The sequence below is a fragment of the Cherax quadricarinatus genome, chromosome 26 (assembly GCF_038502225.1).
Source record: "Cherax quadricarinatus isolate ZL_2023a chromosome 26, ASM3850222v1, whole genome shotgun sequence".
NCBI lineage: Eukaryota > Metazoa > Arthropoda > Malacostraca > Decapoda > Parastacidae > Cherax > Cherax quadricarinatus.
Window position 1 is genome coordinate 26,573,524 of NC_091317.1, and position 22,106 is coordinate 26,595,629.

Below are 22,106 nucleotides of genomic sequence, written 5' to 3' on the forward strand. Positions count from 1 at the left end.
ATGATCCAAAAATAAAACATTTTATATCACTGTCAGTGAAAAAACATATGTCTATCAATCTGTAAGTATTTTTTTGTTTGTTTGTTTGGATAAGTTGAATTTTAAGGGAGTTCGGCTTATTCGGCAACTTCGGCTTATTAGATACGACATATACATCATGCTTTAGTCTAATGCTATTACATGGTGTCAGTATCGACAGACTTAGATATACACCACTGTTAATGTGTTGTCATTGACTTAATGGTGACCTAAATTACGCTATCCGAACCCAAACATCCACAGCTGTTATGTAAGTGGAAAATATTTGGAATGTATTTTCACATCCCGTCTGCTATTACGGTGTCAAAACACTGTCACTAAATAGAACCAGGAGTGCATTTCTCATTCACACCCTCTGATGCTATTTTAATAACGATTATTTGTCAAATTTCATAGTAAACATTCTGTAATAACTTACATACTATTTTTTTTCGTCATTAATGCCTCCTTATGTATCAAGAGAGTGATTAAAGAACATAAAATGAAAAAAGAAAAATGTATTTCAGAATATGAGAGGGGGCCAGCAAAACACGCTACACACAGATATCTTAATGGCCAATAATTCTACAAGTGTACATCTAATTTTTTTTTTACGTTTCTGCAGCAAGTGGACAACCTGCACATCAAGGAGAGTGGGAGAAGACATTATAGACACACATAACTCCAGGAGACCAGCTCTTTGGATTCACCCAAAAATGTGAGTGTGCAGTTATTTACTGAACACAAGAGTATGAATATCTGATGCGGGTTCAAAGTAAATTAGATAAAACACATTTTCTCGGAAATTGAAAACGTATTTTCGGAGCCAAATACTAAATAGATTGTAAAAGTTCGTTGGTTGCCTGCGAAGTTACTACATTACAACTATAAACAGCAAAATATCTTTCCCCAAAAATGTTCAATAGCTGCCCTGTGCGAATGGTAAGTTAAGTGAAGGCAGATTCTGGTGGCTAGGAAGAAGGACACAGACCACTGTCAACAGACTTACACTTTGCAAGATGCCCCAGACACAGTGAAGGTTACGGTATAATCTTACCAGGTAACGTAAAGGGTGTGCCAGCCAGTGACAAATGACACTACCTGCCATCTATACAGCGAAAATGCTAACCAGCAAAACCAGCAAAATGTTTTCATCAAAAACACAAGGAAAATTAGAAACCCAAACAAAAATTTAAAACCATGTAAAGCTGCTTTACCGCATCAACACCATTGGAATTTTAAAGGGCATTATGTATATTTCTAAAAAAAAAGTTATTTTTGTCAACAAAATATTATATAATTTAATTTTTGTTTTATATTTCTTAATTAATACACAAACTGCTGAAGACATGTTTACAAAACCCAAGTAAATTATTTATAACAGCCTTTCTTTTCACTAGTTTACTGTTTTAATCTTACAAACTGAATGATATACTGATCTTACAAACTCAATGACACATTGATCTTACAAACTAAATGATACTAATTTTATAAAGTGAAAGACACATTAATCTTACAAACTGAGTGATACATTAATCTTACAAACCAAATGCTGTATTAATCATACAAACTGAATGATACATTACACTTACAAACCGAATGACACATTAAGTTATCACAAAGAAGGTATCGACACTACCCTGTTACTACAGTGAAACATTTGAATAAGTGTCCGGGGCATTCTGTTAATATTATCTAGGCAAATTTTGAAACAATATTGTGGATGGTCTGTATTCTATCTAAGGTGAGTGAGTGAGTAAGGTGATGCAACAGCTCGACTCTTAACGCCGGGATTGTTAATGAAATAGTGACCATCTGTGTGTTATATGTATTGTGTGTGTGTGTGTGTGTGTGTGTGTGTGTGTGTGTGTGTGTGTGTGTGTGTGTGTGTGTGTGTGTGTGTGTGTGTGTGTGTGTGTGTGTGTGTGTGTGTGTGTGTGTGTGTGTGTGTGTGTGCGTGTGTGTGTTTATCTTATTGTATAAAAGTTTAATGCACATGTGGTGTTCTTGTTGTATAACTAGTGTGGAATGTGCATGTACTGAGTGTCTGTGCAGGACAGAAATTTGAGTAAGTGTTGCCATCATCTCCTCTGTCTTCATTACAAATCTTCTCTACATGTAAATGCAGCAAACTTAAGGTAATGTGGTTTCTGACCTTGGCCAGCATACCTTCACTCCCCCAGAAGGTACTGTCACTTTTTTATATAAAGCACATGAACTTTATTCATATAATTAAAATGTAGTTTAAATAAGTTCTTTATATACATATCTGAAAATAATTACAATTTCTTTGGTGTGTTTTCCCAAAATTGTGTCCGATTGTTCACAGCAACTTCATTTGTGAATTACACCCACTGACGATTCAAAAATGTACTCTCTTTAAAATAATTACAGAGAAAGCCACAAGTGTTATCACTGCTGGTGGTGTCAGGTTCACCACAAACACTACTACACATCTGAAGTAATGTTACATCTTCTTTCATAACATATATTCTTAGATCATCAAGGCATAAATTAGCTTTCACTTTTCAAAACATATGTTGGACACCAAAACCTTTTTAATTAAAGTAAAATACACCTGCTTCTCTTCCTTTACAGTAAACTGATATCTTCCCTATACAGCATACAAGTGCAGCAAAATAAATTCACACCTTCAAGTTCTGCATCAGAAAGGTTATACATCTATGATGCCATTCTACATCTGGTTCAGAGGTCCTCCTCGGTGATCCGTAGTAGCAGGTGACAAAAGATAAAGCTGATATAATTTGTATATAGGCTCAGAAAGATGCTTTAGGTTTAGCCAAATTGACTATTCTCGCTTTCTCTTGGACATACACTTAATAACTGAACTGACCAATAATCTTACATTCTTATTATGTGTTTGTCTGTTACTGGAAGTTAAATGTCAAACCGACTATATCTTCTGCACCTTCTATCCCTTGACACTTGTTTATACACTTGAATCAGTTATAACAGTTCACTTTAGACATAAGCTGATATTCATAGCAAGCTAATCAAAGTCCCTTTGAACAAGTACATGTTATGAGTCTTCATCTTAAGGCTACGTATCACTTCATGATCTTGTCGAAGGGAATTTGTGTCAAGCTACTAAAAAGCTTGATCTTTTGTCAAAAGTAATAAATACAGAACATGTGAACACATATTTTCTAACTCTTCCTTAATAACAAGTAGCATTTAAATCTACATACTAGAACAAATTAATTTATCAGTAAACAATATTATAGTTTCCATGAAGGTTGGTGTTAAACCGATATATATATATATATATATATAAATATTTCTGTAGAAAATAGAAAAAACATTGATTACATATTTCTATATAAGAACTCTAGTTTGACTTCATTCCATTTATACCGCTTGCTTGGAGTCAACACAACAAATAAAAATCTACAGTAAAAAACTTGCAATTAACGAGAAGGCTTAAGGAATCTCTACAGTATAAGATGGTTATCCCCCCATTAACGGAAATACTTTGTAATACTCTAAATAGGTGAATAATAAGATGTATGATTATCTATGACCTAAGTCATCATTATTTTAATTATCCAAGATTCTAAATTATCGATAAAATTAGGTTCTTATTATTTCAGGATCTTGGCTTCCTGGACCCTAAAATTTTTTAGATTTCTCATGCTCCCAAATTTTCGTTATTGAAGACCAAAAGACACAGAAATATTAGGGAAACAAGACCCAGATGTATGACATGGCTTTATTTATCTCTTGTCTTTGGATCTTAAGGACTCAGGATCAGAGTTTCGTGAGATCTTATCAAACAAAATCCATGAACATTAGATTAAACCATACCACGGGTGGGTTTAGAACCCGCGATCAGAGAGTCACAAAACTCCAGACCGACGCGTTAGCCACTGGTTTGTGGTATGGTTTGTTTGCAATTGTGTCATTACGATTTCGTGAGTCAGCATTACATTCTCAGTTATCTTGGCCCCGAAAATATCGAGCTCTTAGTTTCAGTATTCCTGATCGAGGGAGCCAGTGTCTTAGTTATTCACTGAAAAAAAAAGAAAAAAAATCTTTATGTATAAGTTCGCCAATTTTATCGATTGTTTGATACTTCATTGTAAAGATGCGATGACTGGTCAAATATAATGGCAAAACTATATTTGTAAAAATAATTTCTACAAATATGTAATGCATAGCATAATAAATATGTAATGCATCATTATCTCTCAGACGTGTAAACATGTCGTAACTAATCCAAGCTTGATGAACAACTGGATAATTAGATCAATGATATACAGGTCAGGGACACCTCCCTGTCAGAGTGGTAGTCATATATGATAAAGATACTTAGATGTTTTATATCTACCCAACAAAAGTTTACTTTTATGTAAGTGAAAATCACATAAATTTTTTTTGAAATATGGGAATGTTAAAGTACAGATTAAGGCAATAAATGTTGAAGGAAATATTCAGTATTCTTTTATAATAATATAAATTAAGAGGCAAACATTGTGTGCCAATGATATTAGTAATAAGTATATATATATATATATATATATATATATATATATATATATATATATATATATATATATATATATATATATATATATATATTTATATATATATATATATATATATTTATATATATTTATATATATATATATATATATATATATATATATATATATATATATATATATATATATATTTATATATATTTATATATATATATATATATATATATATATAAATATATATATATATATATATATATATATATATATATATATATATATATATATATATATATATATATATATATATATATATATATATATGTCAGTAGTTAACTTTAAAAAGAAAATCATATCTATCACAAGATCATTTACAAACAATATTTACTTTGCTCATAGCATGAGAACTGCATATACATGATCGTTTTACCATTCTGTAACAGAAGAAAATTACTCATCCAGCAATTAGCACTTTCACACAAATACAAATTGAAACACTAGCCCAGAAGACACTCAGCTTGATATCACACTCTGTGAAGAGACTTGTATTCTAATGACTTAAATTTGAGTTAAATACATGGTACTGCTGAAGGAGGGGGTCTCGGCTAAAGCATAGCCTGCATCCTGTACTGGTCTAAGGTAGAGGGCATCGGAGAAGCCACATAGGCCGAGGGGCGCCAGGTAAAGCAATGCTGTTAGACTCATTACCCCATTCGCAACACATGACAATAAGCCTTTCAGCATTGCTTTGTTAATGCTCATCACTTGACAGATTATGCTTTGCTTAACTAAGCTAATGTTTCATATATATATATATATATATATATATATATATATATATATATATATATATATATATATATATATATATATATATATATATATATATATATATATAATGTATATAATGTATATATGTATGTATGTATTGAGCCACATATACAATATTTTACAAAGAGATGCTACAGATACTCACGGCAAGATACTGGTGTATTGTACATAATTTCTGCTCAACTAAAAATCAAAACATATTACCATCACAAACAGTATACCAGAAAAGAATCTGAATGTAAACTACCTGACCATCGTCTATCAAATAATATGAAATGAATCCCGCAGCTGGGTTCTAGAAAACATTAATTCAAAACAGCTCGCTAGAACCACCAATCCTAACAAAGTCTTTCACTGCTAACTACGACACCATTGAGTGGAGATGCATAGACGTATGGAAATGCCGCTGCCGATTTGAATGCCCGACAAAAACCACTGAAATTATATTAAAAATTGGCAAGAAGACCAAATCTTTAGGTATTTCAGATTATATTTTAAGGGTAAGCATTTCCCATCACCAAACTGTACTTCTTAGTTAGGGATGTATATTATTCTGATGTACTTTTGGCTTTGTCATATATTAAAGATACCAGTAAAATCCTACATGATGTGTAGATTTGCTAATGTCTTTTTTTTTGTCTTCTGTCATAAAACCTAGGAACAAATGGGGCGGCACCCCCAGTCCCCTGCGCACTCCACCAAGCCACAAAGGCGCACACTGCGGCCTCAACACACCACCTCCCACCACCTCCCCGGGATCCACCTATGAAGCATCTCTCTCCAGTCTCCCTGTGGTTGCTATGTGTTTCTTTCTTGTTTTAAGGGAGGTATTTGAATTTTTAGGGATGAAACTGCTGCAAATAATGCTCACAATGCCATCTTATTACATTTTTTTATTTTTTATTTTTTTCGTGTATGCACAGTACAAAGTTGCGGGTGGGTGGTACAGTAGTGTGGTGGAGGCGGCGAGCTGTGTGGTAGCAGGCCTACACTAGGACATATGGCTACGCTCTGTGCTGGTACTTTTTAGCCTGGGGGGAGAGGAAGGGTACTCAGGCAGCTGGTCATGTGAGTACAGCTGGTGGTGGCACAGCCTTGCTGCTGCATGTTGCACATATGGCATAAAACAGTGACATCTGCAGACAAACACATGTACGTGTACACACACATGCATGTGTGAATACACGTGCCAAAAATAATAAACACACTAATGCATGCATGCCAAAAGAAACAAATAAACACTCGTGTACATGCACATGAATGTGCATGTACACACGTACGTACATACAAACACACAAAACTGCCATATAATGTCCCGATGCTCAGCACTATATTCCCAGTTAAGATTTTTATAAAGCCATCTATATTAACTGCATGATACTGTCTTCTTTGTGTGGTCACTCTGCGCTGGTCCTCATTAACAACAGTTGAGCGGTTGGGAAGCCCTGCAGCGCCTGACACTGGTCTCGTGGCCACCTAGGCAGCAGCAGCAGCAGCAGCAGCAACAGCAGCAGCAGCAGCAACAGTAGTAGCAGCAGCAGCTGGGGCAGGGAGGGAGAGGGGCACACAACGCCCCATTCACTCTGGCTTGAGACGATGCCACTGGACTACATTTTGCCGAGGCTTGGTAATCATGTCGCTCCAGTGTTTGGTCTCTGAGGTTCCACTTCCAGCCTTACCTGTTGGGGACAGCACACCATTAAATCTTATTAATTATATGAAATAATTTATGAAATATAAATATCACTTCGATAATAATATTTCCCTTAACAGTCAAAATCTTACTTATGGTGAGCAAGAAGGAGTCTCTACTCCTGCTGTCTAAACAAGGAACTTCATTACCATATAGAAGGATGGGGGAATCAGACCCATTGCTCATTGCTGTTGGTAACACTCTTCGCCGTCTCGTTGCCAAAGCAGCAGTAAGAAACATTCGCCTAGAAGCTACCAGTTTACTTCAGCCGCACCACCTGGGCTTTGGGGTCTCTCAAGGCAGTGAAGCTGCAGCTCATGCGGCAAGGGCTTACATCAAGGACCTACCAGAAGACAAGGCCGTAGCCAAACTTGATTTTAGAAATGCCTTTAATATGGCGAAGAGAGATGTGGTCTTGCCGGCCGTTCGGGATCGGTTCTCCAGTCTCTTTTCCTTCATTTCAGCTAGCTGCAGCAAACCCTCAATTCTTTTGTTTGGCGAACATGACATTCCCTCATCAGAGGATGTTCAGCAGGCTTATCCACTCGCTCCACTTCTCTTCTGCATGACAGTAAGAGAACAAACTTCCAGCCTATGCAGCGAGCTCAACATCTGGTACCTGCATGATGGCACTCTGGCAGGTACTGAAGAGTCCCTGTTGGAGGACCTACAAGTGGTGAAGACACAGGGAAAAGCCTTGGGACTCATCCTCAATCCCTCCAAGTGTGAAGTCATCACAACGAACCAGGAAATAATGCTGTGCGAACAATCCTCCTGGAAGTCTCTAGTGCCATTCCATCCAACAGTACCCTCTTGGGAGCACCACTGGGTCACCAGGCCATCGACACGGTCCTTAAGGACAAATTGAATGACCTAAAGAGAATGGAGGAGAGAATAAACGATCTTGATGCCCCGTATCTCCTCACAAGGTGTCTTACTATGCCAAGACTCATTTCCTGAGGTGCGCACCCTCTTTTGACAGCCCAACACTCGACGAATATGACGCACACCTGAGATCAGTCTTTAAGAAGGCACTGAATCTGTCACTAGAGGATCGGCAATGGGATCAGGCAACCCTCCCAGTGCGACTGGGAGGTATAGGGGTGCACAAAGCAATGCAGGTAGCTTTACCTGCATTTCTGTCTTCGTGTTTGGCTTCCAGTGGATTAGTCAAGAAGACTGTCCCCGAACGCTTGAGAGACGCGGTAGGAGCTCAAGATTCAAGGTTCACTGAAGCAGCCATGCAGTGGGACATCCCTGAAGACTCCCCCAGTAGACCAGCTCCTCCCAAAGAGCACAAACAGTCCCACTGGGATAAACTGATCATGGAAAAAATCGCCAACGCTTTAGGAAAGGACAAAGCTCGTCTCCTAGCGGTGAGGGCACCACACTCAGGAGATTTCCTTCTAGTTGTTCCCAATTTCTCCCTGAGCACTCGAATCGACCCACAGGCCATTCGAATTGGCGTTGCTCTTCACCTAGTCGCCCCCATCCTCACCGAACATAGGTGTATTTGTGGTAGGGCTACTGCTGATCAATTCGGACTTCATGGTCTTGTGTGTCACACACCAGAAGGGAAGTATGCCAGACGTAAGGAGCTCAGTGACATCATAAAGAGAAGCCTCACCACAGCCCATTGCCCAGCCCAACGGGAACCCCAATTGCAGAAGTCTGACGGAAGTCAAAAACGTCCTGATGGAGCAACTATGCAATCCTGGAAGGATGGAAAGCAGATTGCCTGGGACTACACCTGTGCCACCTCATTGGTAGCCACCTACTTCCATACTCCGTAGCTGAAGGGGGTGGAGCTGCCAGCCACAGGGATACCCAAAAGACCCGCAAATATGAAGGCCTTCCCCCTTGCTATAACTTCATCCCAATAGGGTCGGAGATCCTTGGAGCATGCGGCAAGTGTGCTCTAAAGTTCCTCAAAGAGCTGAGTGAAAAACTCATCATAGAAACCAAGAACCACAGGGCGGCCAGATTCCTCTTTCAGAGACTCAGTATTGCGATCCAGAGGGAAAATGCAATTCTGGACACGCAGCCCACCGCCGGGGAGCTGGACGAAGTATTCGAAATGTAGCTCTGAGTTGTTATCTATGTTGTTTTACCCTCTATTGTATTTCTGTCAATGTACTTTTTCTTTAAATAAAATATATATTAAATATAGGGAGCGGTAGAAGAAAATTTTCAAACAGCTTCAGGGAGAACCTTGAGTTTTCCCTGAAGCAAGTTTATTCTTTTCTCTGAGGATGAGGGTCCTCAGGACAGTTCTAGAGGTGGTACCTCCCTACATTATATATATGCTTGTATGTGTAGTGTGACCTAAGTGTAAGTAGTGTAAGAGGCGACTAAAATGCCAGGAGCAAGGGGCTAGTAACTCCTTCTCCTGTAAAATTGCTAAATTTAAAAAGAGAAACTTGTTTTTCTTTCTGGGCCACCCTGCCTTGGTGGGATACGGCCGGTTTATTGAAAGAAAGAATATATATATATATATATATATATATATATATATATATATATATATATATATATATATATATATATATATATATATATATATATGACCCCACAACAGATTGTCCCGCCTCAAGACACCACACAGTGTACATGTCACCTTATCCACTTAGCCATTGATCCTACAAACAACACGAGCCTAGCGAACCAGGCTTGTTTCATGTTGCGAGGACACTCGTGGCAGTGGTATGCTCAAGGATTAATATCAGTCTCCTTCTGTTTGAATACCTTTCTCAACAAGCAGTCTATATAGCAATGAAACCACGAAACAAGTGGTTATGAATCATTTCCCAAACTGCGCAGGAAATTTGGTAGGATTTGTAGGCTCGATGGCTGAGTGGATAAGGTGACATGTACATTGTGTGGTCTCTTGACGTGGGACAACGTTTCTTGGGGTCGAACCCTGGCCTACCGCAGTTTGGTAAATGATTCAGAACCACTTGTTTCGTGATTTCATTGCTATGTAGACTGCTTGTTGAAGCGGCTACTCAAACAGGAGGCTGAAATTAATCCTTGAGCATACCACTACCACGAGTGTCCTCGCAACATGAAACAAGCCTAGTTCGCTAGGCTCATGTTGTTTATAGGATCGATGGCTGAGTGGATAAAGTGACATGTACATTGTGTGGTCTCTTGAGGCAGGACAATGTGTCATGGGGTCGAATCCTGGCCTGCTGCTGTTTAGTAAATGATTCAAAACCACTTGTTTCGTAGTTTCATTGTTTTACACACACACGCATATATATATATATATATATATATATATATATATATATATATATATATATATATATATATATATGTATATATATATATATATATATACATATATGTGTATATATATATATATATATATATATATCTATATAAATGTATATATATATATATATATATATATATATATATATATCTGATATAAGCGCTATATATATCAAGGAACTATGAAAGTAAAGCATAAGGAAGCTATATAAGGGGTCTGGTCGGCACCTCACTATCAGATCCCACAACGGTTTAAACACGTGACGCGCGGCGAGCCAACTTGGAAAGGTCCTTGGCACAACTCACCCCACAAACTATTCTACCCAAGAAATAAGAAATTTTAAAGATTATTTGTCCAGTGTATTATTAAATTCTTCCCAAATTCTATATATATATATACTGGCTTTTTATGTTCGTCTGGACCTTCACTAGTCAATTGGATGTGTGAGCATGTGTGTTCTATGTATATTTATGTGTGTTCGAGATGATTATGTATATATCCATCAGCACTGCTATCGAGACTATGTCTTAAGATATTTTTCATGGTAAGGGACCATATATTTGAATAAGGCATTGTACTTAGAATCAGACCAATGATGGGTCACTATAAATTATCTGAGAGCCCTCTTTCCATCGACATTTAAGCTCTTGACTGACTTGATATGTATTTTGATGTTACATCTCTTATCTGAAGAACTATTAAGATGATATATGTAAATGATAAATTTTACATCAGAAGTTCTGTACGTTGAAGATGAAACAAGTTACTTACTCATAGTGGTTCTATCAGTAGATATACACCATTTCCTTGTAACTTAGCTTCAATAAACCTGTTGAGTTTGAAGAAAATAACTCATTGCCTTTTCTAGATATTATTAAGGGTAATAATGAATTCGGTATGTCGCATCAAGATATCCATCAATGACCGAATTTGTAGCCTTTCATAGATGAGGAAATATCCAAAATTTATGAGATGATTTAAAATACCCAAGAAATGTAATTGATAAATCTTTTAAAGAGAGACAGGTTGGTTCTCCCTTATGGGTAATGGACTAATATTAAAGTTGTATTCAAAAATTCGATACAGTGATAAAGAAAAAATGGATGGATGGTCTATAAGATTCCTTGTAGGGTTTATTACGGTCAAACTGAGAGATTAAAACAACATAAATATAGCATAGAACTGATATAAATGTAAGAGTAAGATGGAGAAAGTAGTATCCCATGGTCGACAGGAATATAATTGAATCTTGTTTCATAAAAAGCAGTTTTGACAATAATATGAATATTTCCTTTGGTTTATATAAATTAGATCCAGTTATAATTAATAGAATTTGGGAAGAATTTAATAATACACTGGACAAATAATCTTTAAAATTTCTTATTTTTTTGGTAGAATAGTTTGTGGGGTGAGTTGTGCCAAGGACCTTTCCAAGTTGGCTCGCCGCGCGTCACGTGTTTAAACCGTTGTGGGATCTGATAGTGAGGTGCCGACCAGACCCCTTATATAGCTTCCTTGGATGCTTTACTTTCATAGTTCCTTGATAATGTGAGTAGTCACGAAAGCGCTTGGAATTTCTCTATTCTTTCAGAGTGGTTGTTTTGCATATTCTGAAATCACCTGTTTACTGTGATCTTATTGCAACATATATATATATACTGGGTTCGCTCCTTCACTAGTGTGTGTGTGTGTGTTTATGTATGTGTGTTTGATTATGTATATATAACACTGCTAAACTATGGATTTTATCCATTATTTCAACTTAGAAATGATGGACTCTGAGTCTTCCATCGACATTTCTCTCTCTTATATGTATTCATCTCTTCGTATTAAGATGATATATGAACATTTCTGTACGTTGAAGATGAAGTTAACTCATGTGGTCTTCAGTAATGTAACTTCTTACCCGGTATTCGGTATTCGGTATCCAGACCAGAGCTTTGGTGAGATGGGTAAGGAAGAAGGATGGGTAAGGATAGAAATTTTGGAAAAGGGTGGGAGAGGGGAGAGAGGTAGGATATAAAAGGTAAGTGGCCCAACCACTTTGGTGTAATTTAAAAAGTGTACGTGAAATGATAAGATATTCTTTAAGCGGTATAAGACTAACCCATCAGAGTCACATAGATATAACAGAATATAAGTACATGACTCTGAATTGGTAGTAATTATACAAGTTGCACTTCCTTTTTTCTTCTTTTTTTTTTTTTTTTCTTTTTTTTTTTTGCGATTGCACAACGGATTTTTATGCGACAATGAAGGCAATAATTTTCTGGCCAGTCTATAGAATTCCGTGACAATGGCTTCTTACAGGTGGTGTCCAGCCATAGTAAATAGCATAATTTTTACATTAGATTGTTATATAAGATGTCTCCCTAATTGGGGGCGATGATGTTCTCAGTATACATAGAAGGGTTCTGGTGTTACCCAATCTTCTTCATCAGGGAGGTTGCTCAATATCATGGGTCGAGGGTAATCATCTTTATGTATAAAACGACGGACCCTCTGTGGGAGAGTCATTCTTTGAGTCCTGTGAGGAGGAGTATTGATGATATAATCCGTGGTATTTACCACTTGTATAGGATGTTCTCTATCTGGCATGTATAGTTCTTGCATTGTATAGAGTTGTTTCTTTTTTAGGGTGTCAAGGCGTACATTTATGGAAGTAATATCTTGTTGTATGTGTAAATCTGCCATTTTTACTGTCTCTCCTCCTGGTATCGGTAATGAAGCGAAGAGCTCTATTCTGAACCCTTTGTAACCGTAGCATATTTGTCTTTGTTGTTAATGACATTGGGACACAAGGGTATTCGAGTATAGGTCTTATTAACATTTTATACAGATGTTTTTTGACATGTTGAGGGGCTTGATTGAATCGAAAGAGACTGCTAAGACCGGCTTTGGCTATGTTGATCTTTTTAGTTACATGAGATGTTGAGTGGAGCAGCCTGTCTATTTCGTATCCCAAAATCTTGTTAGGGTTTCTAATGGCTACAGGTGTACCTCTGATGGAGATACCTCCTTTATCTTCAATTGTTGATGCAAAACATCCTATCGTGCTAACAAGGACCTTGTCAGGATTAGTCGTAATTCTCCACTTCTTTTCCCAATTAGATGTTCGACGAAGTTCAATATTCATTTTTTCTATGACTCTCTCATACTTGTATTTTCCTGTTACCGGAGTTGATGAGACGACATGAATAACATCATCTGCAAACTGTGTCACAATCGTATCACTAAACTCTGGTTGAGGAAGGTCATTCACATAAATGTTGAACAGAAGTGGACTGAGACAAGAACCTTGTGGGACACCAGCCGTCGGTATAAAAGGCTCTGTCGACCTGCCATGAAAGGTGGGAATGATTTTTCTTTGAGTTAAGAAATTATATATTACTCTGAGGAAAGTCCAGTTATGGTCTGGTAGGTCAATGAGTTTGTATATAAGGCCATTATGCCATAAGCTATCAAAAGCTTTATGAACATCTCTGGTGGCAATTAAGGCAAGATTCCCCTGATGTTTTAGACTTGCTACAGTATCGAAAATAACATTTATTGCATGATTGGTACCTCTATGTGTTCTAAAGCCAAATTGTTTTTCAGTAAAAAAGTGATTAAACTCCATATAGTAGTTCAATCTGTTGGAAATGACTTTCTCAAGAACTTTTCCAGTGACTTCAAGTAAAGATATAGGTCTATAGTTCCCAGGTTGGTGGATGTCTTTATTGGGCTTAGCAAGAAAGATCATCCTAGCAGTCTTAAAAACCACTGGAAAATGTCCTGAGGCCAAGATGGCATTAAAGATATTTACCAAAGACTGTTTACAATTTCTGGGGAGGAACTTTATTTGTTTCATTGTTATTCCAGAGAGGCCAGGGGCTCTATTGCGCATTCTTCCAATAACCTGACTCATCTCTAGTAATGTAATAGGTCTAGTAAGCGGGTGGGTATCTTCAAGAGTTGAAGTATCGATGGAAGGTAGTGGTTGTAGATCATCCAAGTTCTCATCTCTCCATTCATTTACCAACTGATAATGATTATTGTTAAATTGACGACTGTTATTGTGGGAGAGAATTTTCTCCCATACATCACCCATCAAATTAGCCTGGTCCTGTGGATCGTCAAGTTTAATTTCAACATCTTCATCATCCTCATCAGTGAAGGTATGAACTAGGTAGTTAGAAGCCTTGTGCTTTGCCCCTAAAAGTTGTCGGATCTTACTCCAAAATTTTGCTGGTTCACGTTTGTACTGATTAGCTTGAAGAACTAGCATTTTCCATAAGTCCCGTTTGTGATGACTAATCATGTTAATTAATTCTTGCCTTAATCGGTGCAGTGTAGCTGCTGGTGGTTGTCGCGTTTGAAGATGCCTTCGACATTCTGCTTGATAATTTCTTAAATTGTCTCTAATTTCCCTAGTAGGTTTATATTGTTGGTAAATCTTTGTGGAAGCTAATTGACAAGTTGCATTAGTAGCTTCAATTATTCAATTATGCAGGGACCTGATTGCATCATCAATTGCAGTGGAAGGTAGATTTTCCAATGACACAATTTCATCGTCACCCAGAAATGCCCTGAAGGGGTCAAATCCTAGGGTGTTAAGATTGGGTTTAGGAGGTACAGGTATTCTAAATGGAGAAGTTTGTAGTTGTATTATAACAGGGATATGGTCAGATCCTACATTTCCACCAGGAGATATACGACAGTGAAAGATGTCACAGTCTCTGTTTGTCAGTACTATATCTGGTGTCCCTGGATGAGGTCCAATGTACGATTTAAAGAATGGGCCTTGAAATGACAAGTTTCTAGCTGTCATGATATTAAAGAGTTGTTTTCCTTTTAAGTCACCCAGTGGAATACCAGCTCCACAGTTGAAGAGGGCTAGAATTGTTGGAATATTTCTGCTTAACATCCTATGTAGAGGAATTGACGCTATATATTGTTGTCTCGGGGGAAAATATCCAGTTCCTATCACTAGTTGTCCATGAGACGTTGTCATTTCTATTGCAAGAATGTTATCTTCATCAACATGAATATTTTTAAATGTATAGCCTAATTTAACTAAGATGGCTACACCACTAAAGGGTCCTCTCGATTTCTCCACAGTACAGTAACCACGTAATTTAATATGTTGATCAACTCTTGCAGCTGTCTCGTTCAAAAGTATAACATCGGGATTGTAATTATGTAGTTCAACCTCAAGAAGGTAATGGTTATTAAAGAAATGTACATTAAGTTGGAAAATTGTAATCCCCATTATTTCTTGCACTTCGCTCGTGTACTGCGGTCTGAACGCCTGCAAGTAGTGTCATGTGTGGTGTCCACACTATTCCTGCTGGACTCGTCAAGGGGAGGAGGGAACTTCTGCGTAGTTGCTTGTGTATTAAAAATGCCATCATCTTCACTAGAGGTAGTAATATTAACAGATTCATTAGAATCGTTAGTCATCATCAGAAAACGGAGGTATGATATTCCCAGTTACAGGAAGCAGAGGCTCGTGAGAGTTAATGGGAGACTGTGGAGGCTCCAAGGGAAAATTAGGTAGGCAAGGTGAGTTATCCTGGGAAAGTTCCTGTTCAACAGGATCAGCTTCAATAGCGGGAGAGTAGGCACCAATTTCTGGGGCATTGTTATGTTCAGGTGTTGACTTATCGGGTTGAGGGGAGTTGACAACCTGGGTATACGAGGTGAGCGATCCCTGGGCCAGGGATGACTTAGGCTTATTTTTAGATGTAGAGTAGGGTACATACTTCTTGTTATGAGAAGGCTGGGTCATAATAGCCTTCACATTTTCTGGGATAGTGATGGGAGTGATTCCATTAGCCATTAACAGATCATTTAAAACCTGAGAGCAGAGTTGAATGTCACCACCTGCTATGTCTTTGGCCATCATATACATTAGTTGTGCTCTCGTCATATCCCCGGCTGTGGATACCTGAGACATAGATGATACTGAACCTTGTTGTTGCGTTTGTGTATGTTGTAGGTGAGGGTTAGATTGGGGCGCTCCAAGAGGGGCAGAATTCCAAACATTGGAACCATTGGTAGAGACCTGAGGAGTCCCACTTGATCCAGGCAGAGCTGGGAAGGAAGTTTGGGACATCGTTGGTGGTGCCTGGGGAGTGGTCTTCTTTGAAGTGGACAGTTTCTTGGCTTCAATAATTTTCTTCTTATCCCTGTTTTTTGACTAGTCACTCGGGATGTCTCATGAATTCTCTCCAGTGAACTCATCATTTTGTTTATGTATGATGGAACACTAGATGGCATTGCCGAATCACTGCTAGAGCACATACGCAAAAATAAAATGTTTGTAGAGAATCTAGAAATACTTAGTAAACCCCTCCAAATGTGATGTTGTGTCTTATAACCCACAGTCTTGCAAACACTTGGTGCTGCTTTCGGTTTTAATTCCATCAACCTTAGGAGAAGGTGAGAAATGCTTCCTTAACTGAGCTCCTGGCTCATTGACAATGCTAGAGTCAAGACCTCCGTTCCTGTTCCAGCATCTCGTCGTTGACATCCAGAGCGAAAAATGCCTGTAACTTTCTTGGTTCCTGTCCAGATTCTGAGGAACTGGAGGAGATTCATAATCTGCTTAAAAGTGAAAGGAAAATAAATACTAATTTTATAAAATGGGATGGTAGTAGAAGATAAATACTGAAACAGCTCAGAAGAGAAGTCTTAAGATTTTTCCATGAGGACATTTTATTTCTCTGAGGCAATAGAACCTCAAAACTTGTACCCGAGATGCCCATACGTACTTCCACACTCACTCAAGATTCAACCCGGATACTTTTCGTATTGAAGTAAAGAGGAAACTGTTGCATTCACGTTTTTATTCCACTGGTTGTAAGCCTGGCGCGCTACCTCACCCTGCTAGGATCCTGAACACACCTTGCAACAAAGAGATAACGAAGAAAACGTAGACCAGTTGTAAATTGAGGCTCATCACTGGCATTAATTTCAGCCTAAATATCCAGTGATATTAAATTAAGTATTTACTGAAATTAATAGTACTGGGAGGAAAAGGAATATACAAGAGAAGGGAGAATAATATGTGCATTAAGAAGGTAAAAATGGTGAAAATGACAGGAAACGAAGGGGTAAAGGAAAAAAAAAAGAACTGAAAGGTAGCAAAAATTTTATCAAAAGGTTGAAAGGTCCAAAGAAAGATGAAAGGAAACCGAGATGGATGAAAAAAAGGGGTGCAGCAAGAGAGTAAAATATGAGAAGAGAGAGAGAGTGGGAAATCTCACCCAGCATAATCTTGCCAATGGCTTCGTTGCGTCCAACTTTATCGTGGTCCATGATGGTGACGTTGAGTTGACACTCTCGAATTCGCTCCCACGGAACTTCAAACATCACACTGAAGTTGAACTCGGGGTTCAGAGTGCAGAATTGAACCTCAGATTTCTTCTTCTCTATCCTCTTCTCCCCAAAATACAACCACACCTTCACATAGGGATCTGTGGAGGTATAAAGTAAAGTCATGACCTCAGTTTTACATAGGGATCTGAATGATATAAACTATATCATAACTTCTTTACACAGGAAATTGTTATGTTACAATAAAAGTCAGTGGATATAACCCTGAGGGGTTTACTTCTCTCAATGTGTTTACGCTGAGACTTTATTTTAATCCGTTTCAGAGATAAAAATATTCTGCTTCCAGTAGCAAATGCTCCCATGGTTACACCAGTCCGGACTCTATTCCCTCTGCAACAGCGCAAGCTCCTGTAAAAGTGTTGGCTGTGGTACGAAAGGCCTAGAACTATCATTTAACTCTCCCCTGTGGTTGTTTTGCACACACACACACACACACACACACACATATATATATATATATATATATATATATATATATATATATATATATATATATATATATATATATATACATATATATATATATATATATATATATATATATATATATATATATATATATATATATATATATATATATATATATAATGTAAGAATACAGTGTATGAATGAATGCATTTTCATTGTTAAATTCTTAAATGGCCAGGAATATTGTTATTGAAATATGAGAAGTTAAATTTTATCAGTGCTCTTTACATTTACATTTTATCACAATAACTTAAAAAATATATTTATCAACTTGTACTATGTAGGCTACGTAATGACGGGTTCTAGAATTATTTATGTATTCATAGCTAAATAATTAGACTCGTTAATTTATAGTGACTAGCTAGGTCTTATTCCACATCTAGCATAAATTTAGAAAAGACAACGAATACCTGTTTTTATTTTTTTTTTTAAATATTTTCGGAAAGTTGCTTGCACGTTACATAAAATGCTGAATAAAAACAGCGTCAGAATATATTGATAAAGATAAATGGAGCCATTCAGAACATTTCCTGCGATGTTTTACGAAGCTTACAAAAGAATTTTAGTCTCATGTTTCTTTTTTTGTAGCATTTAACCCGGATCTAATTCAAAGTCAGCATCTGTAAAGTTTTTCAAACACTGTTCCTTATTATCATCTCGGTGCCTTTAATAACAAAGTTCTCGTAGCACATTACCTGATTTTCCATTGATGTCCTTCGCCTTAAGGTTCCTGCACTTGATGACTGTGAGAGTGAGCTGAGAGGTTGAAGGCTGATACATGAGGGAGGTTAAGATCTCACCGCACTTGTTCTTCTCCAAAGGATGCAACGCTTTCCAGAAGGTGTTGTTCTTTTCCGAAAAGTCAACCTGGAAAATGGAACATGAAATAAAATCAGAATTTCGGAAGAAAAATTTAGGCTGAGTATTTCAGTTTCAACTTATATGTGAATTATTTTATTGATGAATCAGTTTAGGAAATTATTCCTGTGTAATGCAAGAACACAAATAGTGTGGTAGGAGTCAGTGGGAGCAGAGTGGTCATAGTGTGGCAAAATTGGAATTTTGGAAAGAAAATTTAAGAATTAGGCTGAGCGAGTGGAAAAAAAAGAAGAGTTATGACAACCTGCAAAAGAAAGCTCAATTAATAAATGACTTGAAAGGCTATTTCATGTTTCCGGAAAGAGGGAATTTAAAAATAGATTTGTAATTACTCAGTCTCAACGTGGAAAAAAGTCTTTTGAACTGTTTTCCTCCAGGAGACAGTTTAAGTGATTAGTGTTTTCCTCCAGGAGACAGCTTAAATGATTAACTTTTTCCTCTAGAAGACAGCTTAAGAGAAGTGTGTTTTCCTCCAAGGGACAGCCTAAGAGAAGAGCATTTTCCTCCCAGGAGACTGTTTACGACAGAGAGTGTTCCTCTAGGAGACAGCTTAAGAGAGTTTCTTTCAGGAGACAGCTTAAGAGAGTGTTTTCTTTAGGAAACTTCTTAAGAGGGTGTTTTATTTTAGGAGACTTCTTAAGACAGTGTTTTATTTAAGGAGACAGCTTAAGAGAGTGTTTTCTTTAAGGAGAAAGCTTAAGAGAGAGTGTTTTCTTATAGGAGACAGCTTAAGAGAAAGTTTTCCTCCAGGAGATAGCTTGAGACAATACTGCAGGGTATAGACACCCGGAGAAAAACTGTCACAGTATCATAAAAGACACTTGCTCAGGTGAACTTGAACAGCAACTTCAGGTCAACAGAATCCTAAATATTACAGTGTTACTTCACTGTAAGACGTAGTACAAGCCAAACACCGTAATTTCCACGGTGTTTATTAAAGTCAGCCGAACAAAAATTAAAAGACGGGCCCAAGAACTAGAGTTTCACCCATTCCCGCTAACTTAGACTATTAATTATTAATATGTAATTATGTGGGTTAGGTTTTGCTTCAGGCACACGAGAAACGAAACAAAAATTACGAACTTTCTCTTCCCTAATTGACTTTTTTGTTAGCGCACTCGGAAAATCTTCATGTCCCAAAGTTACGTTTAAAAGATCTAAGAGAAAAATTACATAATAAAAACGAAACAGATTGACAGAAGTTTAATTTTTTTGTTTTTTTTTAGTTTTTTCCGCGAGTGAAGACACCGAGGTAAGGTCTGCAACGCCTCCCAGCCCAAGACAAAAGCTGGTGAACTCCACTTCCCCAGAACCAGGGAAGTGAGGGAGAGACGTCGGCAGCAAGTAGATGCAAGCAATGAACTATGTAATAGGGGTAACTACTTCTCATTAGATTATGTAATGTAATGTTTCATTGTGAAAAGATGAACGGCTGTTTACTGAGAGCAGTTGGCGGGTGCATAAGCATTTTGTCCGTCAGGAGAAATGGGAAGAAAAAAATTGTATATATATATATATATATATATATATATATATATATATATATATATATATATATATATATATATATATATATATATATATATATATATATATATACACAGAATACAAACGATCACAGAAGAATGTGCAAGAAAATTCTGCAGTCTTCCAAAACGTGAAATGTTCAGTTCACTATATCATGTGGGAAGGTGCAGCTGTAAACCACATAGCAGAATATGCCTTCAGTAACGAAGGTTGCATAAGAAGTTCAGTGGATTGGCACTTCCCGATGAGGTTCCACACCATAAATAGTCATCATATAATTCAAAACAAGCACCAATCTTATTACATGAAACACCAGATCCAGATGTTTACCTGACGTATATAACATGCCTCTTTTTTTCCCTCAATATTTGTAGTCTGCTGAAGAGGACCTCAGACCGAGGTCGAAACGTATTGGATAACTTTTTCTCTCTTCTACTCGAAAAATGTAGAAATATAAACGACGAGAGTTGGTCTGTTGTACTACGAACCTAATGTAGTTCTTCTGGTAGTGCAGCTAGCCTAGTCTGACTGGTTAAAGAGAGATATCTGGTCTTCTGATGGTCCAGCTCCAGCAAGACCAATGTTTTCTGTTACTCTAACAGTTTTTCTCATCATTAGTCACGCTCTCTGCCTCAAAAATCACGTTTAGTCAGTTCTTTTTATCACTGAGCAGTGAGATAGCGTATTTCATTTTGGGATTACCTTTTTTAGTTTATTAAAAGGAATACATGTTATGCTCGTGAACTTCTGTGCTCTCTTATAGTTTGTCTCACGTTTAAATACTCCCAAAGGTGTTGTAACACTTTTTTCTGAGATATTTTATCTACCACTCTGTCTCTGATGAAATTTTTCTATGTTCTTTCTGTATTGCTTCTTACTTAGTTTAAAACTATAACCAATGATTGACATCAAGAAATTCTCCTTTTCTTTCCATATCCTTCCATAAATAGAAGCGTTATTAATTTCGTTTTCCAGCAAGGTTATAAATACCGACAGAAGTATATCTCTTAGCGTAAATAACTGAGAATTTACTTTAATCTTTATATCAGAGATTAAAGCATCCTTGACAGGTGAATTACAAGTTCCTTGCACTCTTAATTCCTAGTGTAACCATTAGTCTTCAAACCCAATAAACAAACCTTCTCATTCTGCCTTCCAAATTAACTTTGTTAGAGTTTTGTTCATAAATATATATATATATATATATATATATATATATATATATATATATATATATATATATATATATATATATATATATATATATAACATATATATATATATATATATATATATATATATATATATATATATATATATATATATATATATATATATATATATATATATATATATATATGCAATAAGATCACGGTAAACAGGTGATTTCAGAATATGTGTCTATAAGATTCCTTGAAAATTTGCGATAAAGTTTATTACGGTCAAACTGGTAAAAATCTCGAACTAAGATTAAAACAATATAAATATAGCATTAGAACTGGACAAGATTCCAATGCTCTATTTACTCATGTAA

The 22,106-nt window shown here is 36.9% G+C and overlaps 1 protein-coding gene across 2 annotated transcripts in view; it reads right to left on the bottom strand.

Annotated features, from left to right (window-relative positions):
• Nucleotides 1–4,847: 4,847 nt before the first annotated feature.
• The window catches only part of LOC128691554 (synaptotagmin-7), a 330,949-nt gene continuing 313,690 nt past the window's right edge, over nucleotides 4,848–22,106 (bottom strand). For both annotated transcript variants that reach the window (XM_070088885.1, XM_070088884.1), the window contains 3 exons: nucleotides 18,862–19,033; nucleotides 17,569–17,778; nucleotides 4,848–7,027 (listed from right to left, as the gene is read on the bottom strand). In XM_070088885.1, coding sequence (XP_069944986.1) covers nucleotides 6,927–7,027; nucleotides 17,569–17,778; nucleotides 18,862–19,033 — 483 coding nt within the window. In that variant the 3' untranslated portion in view covers nucleotides 4,848–6,926. The remainder of the gene's footprint in view (nucleotides 7,028–17,568; nucleotides 17,779–18,861; nucleotides 19,034–22,106) is intronic.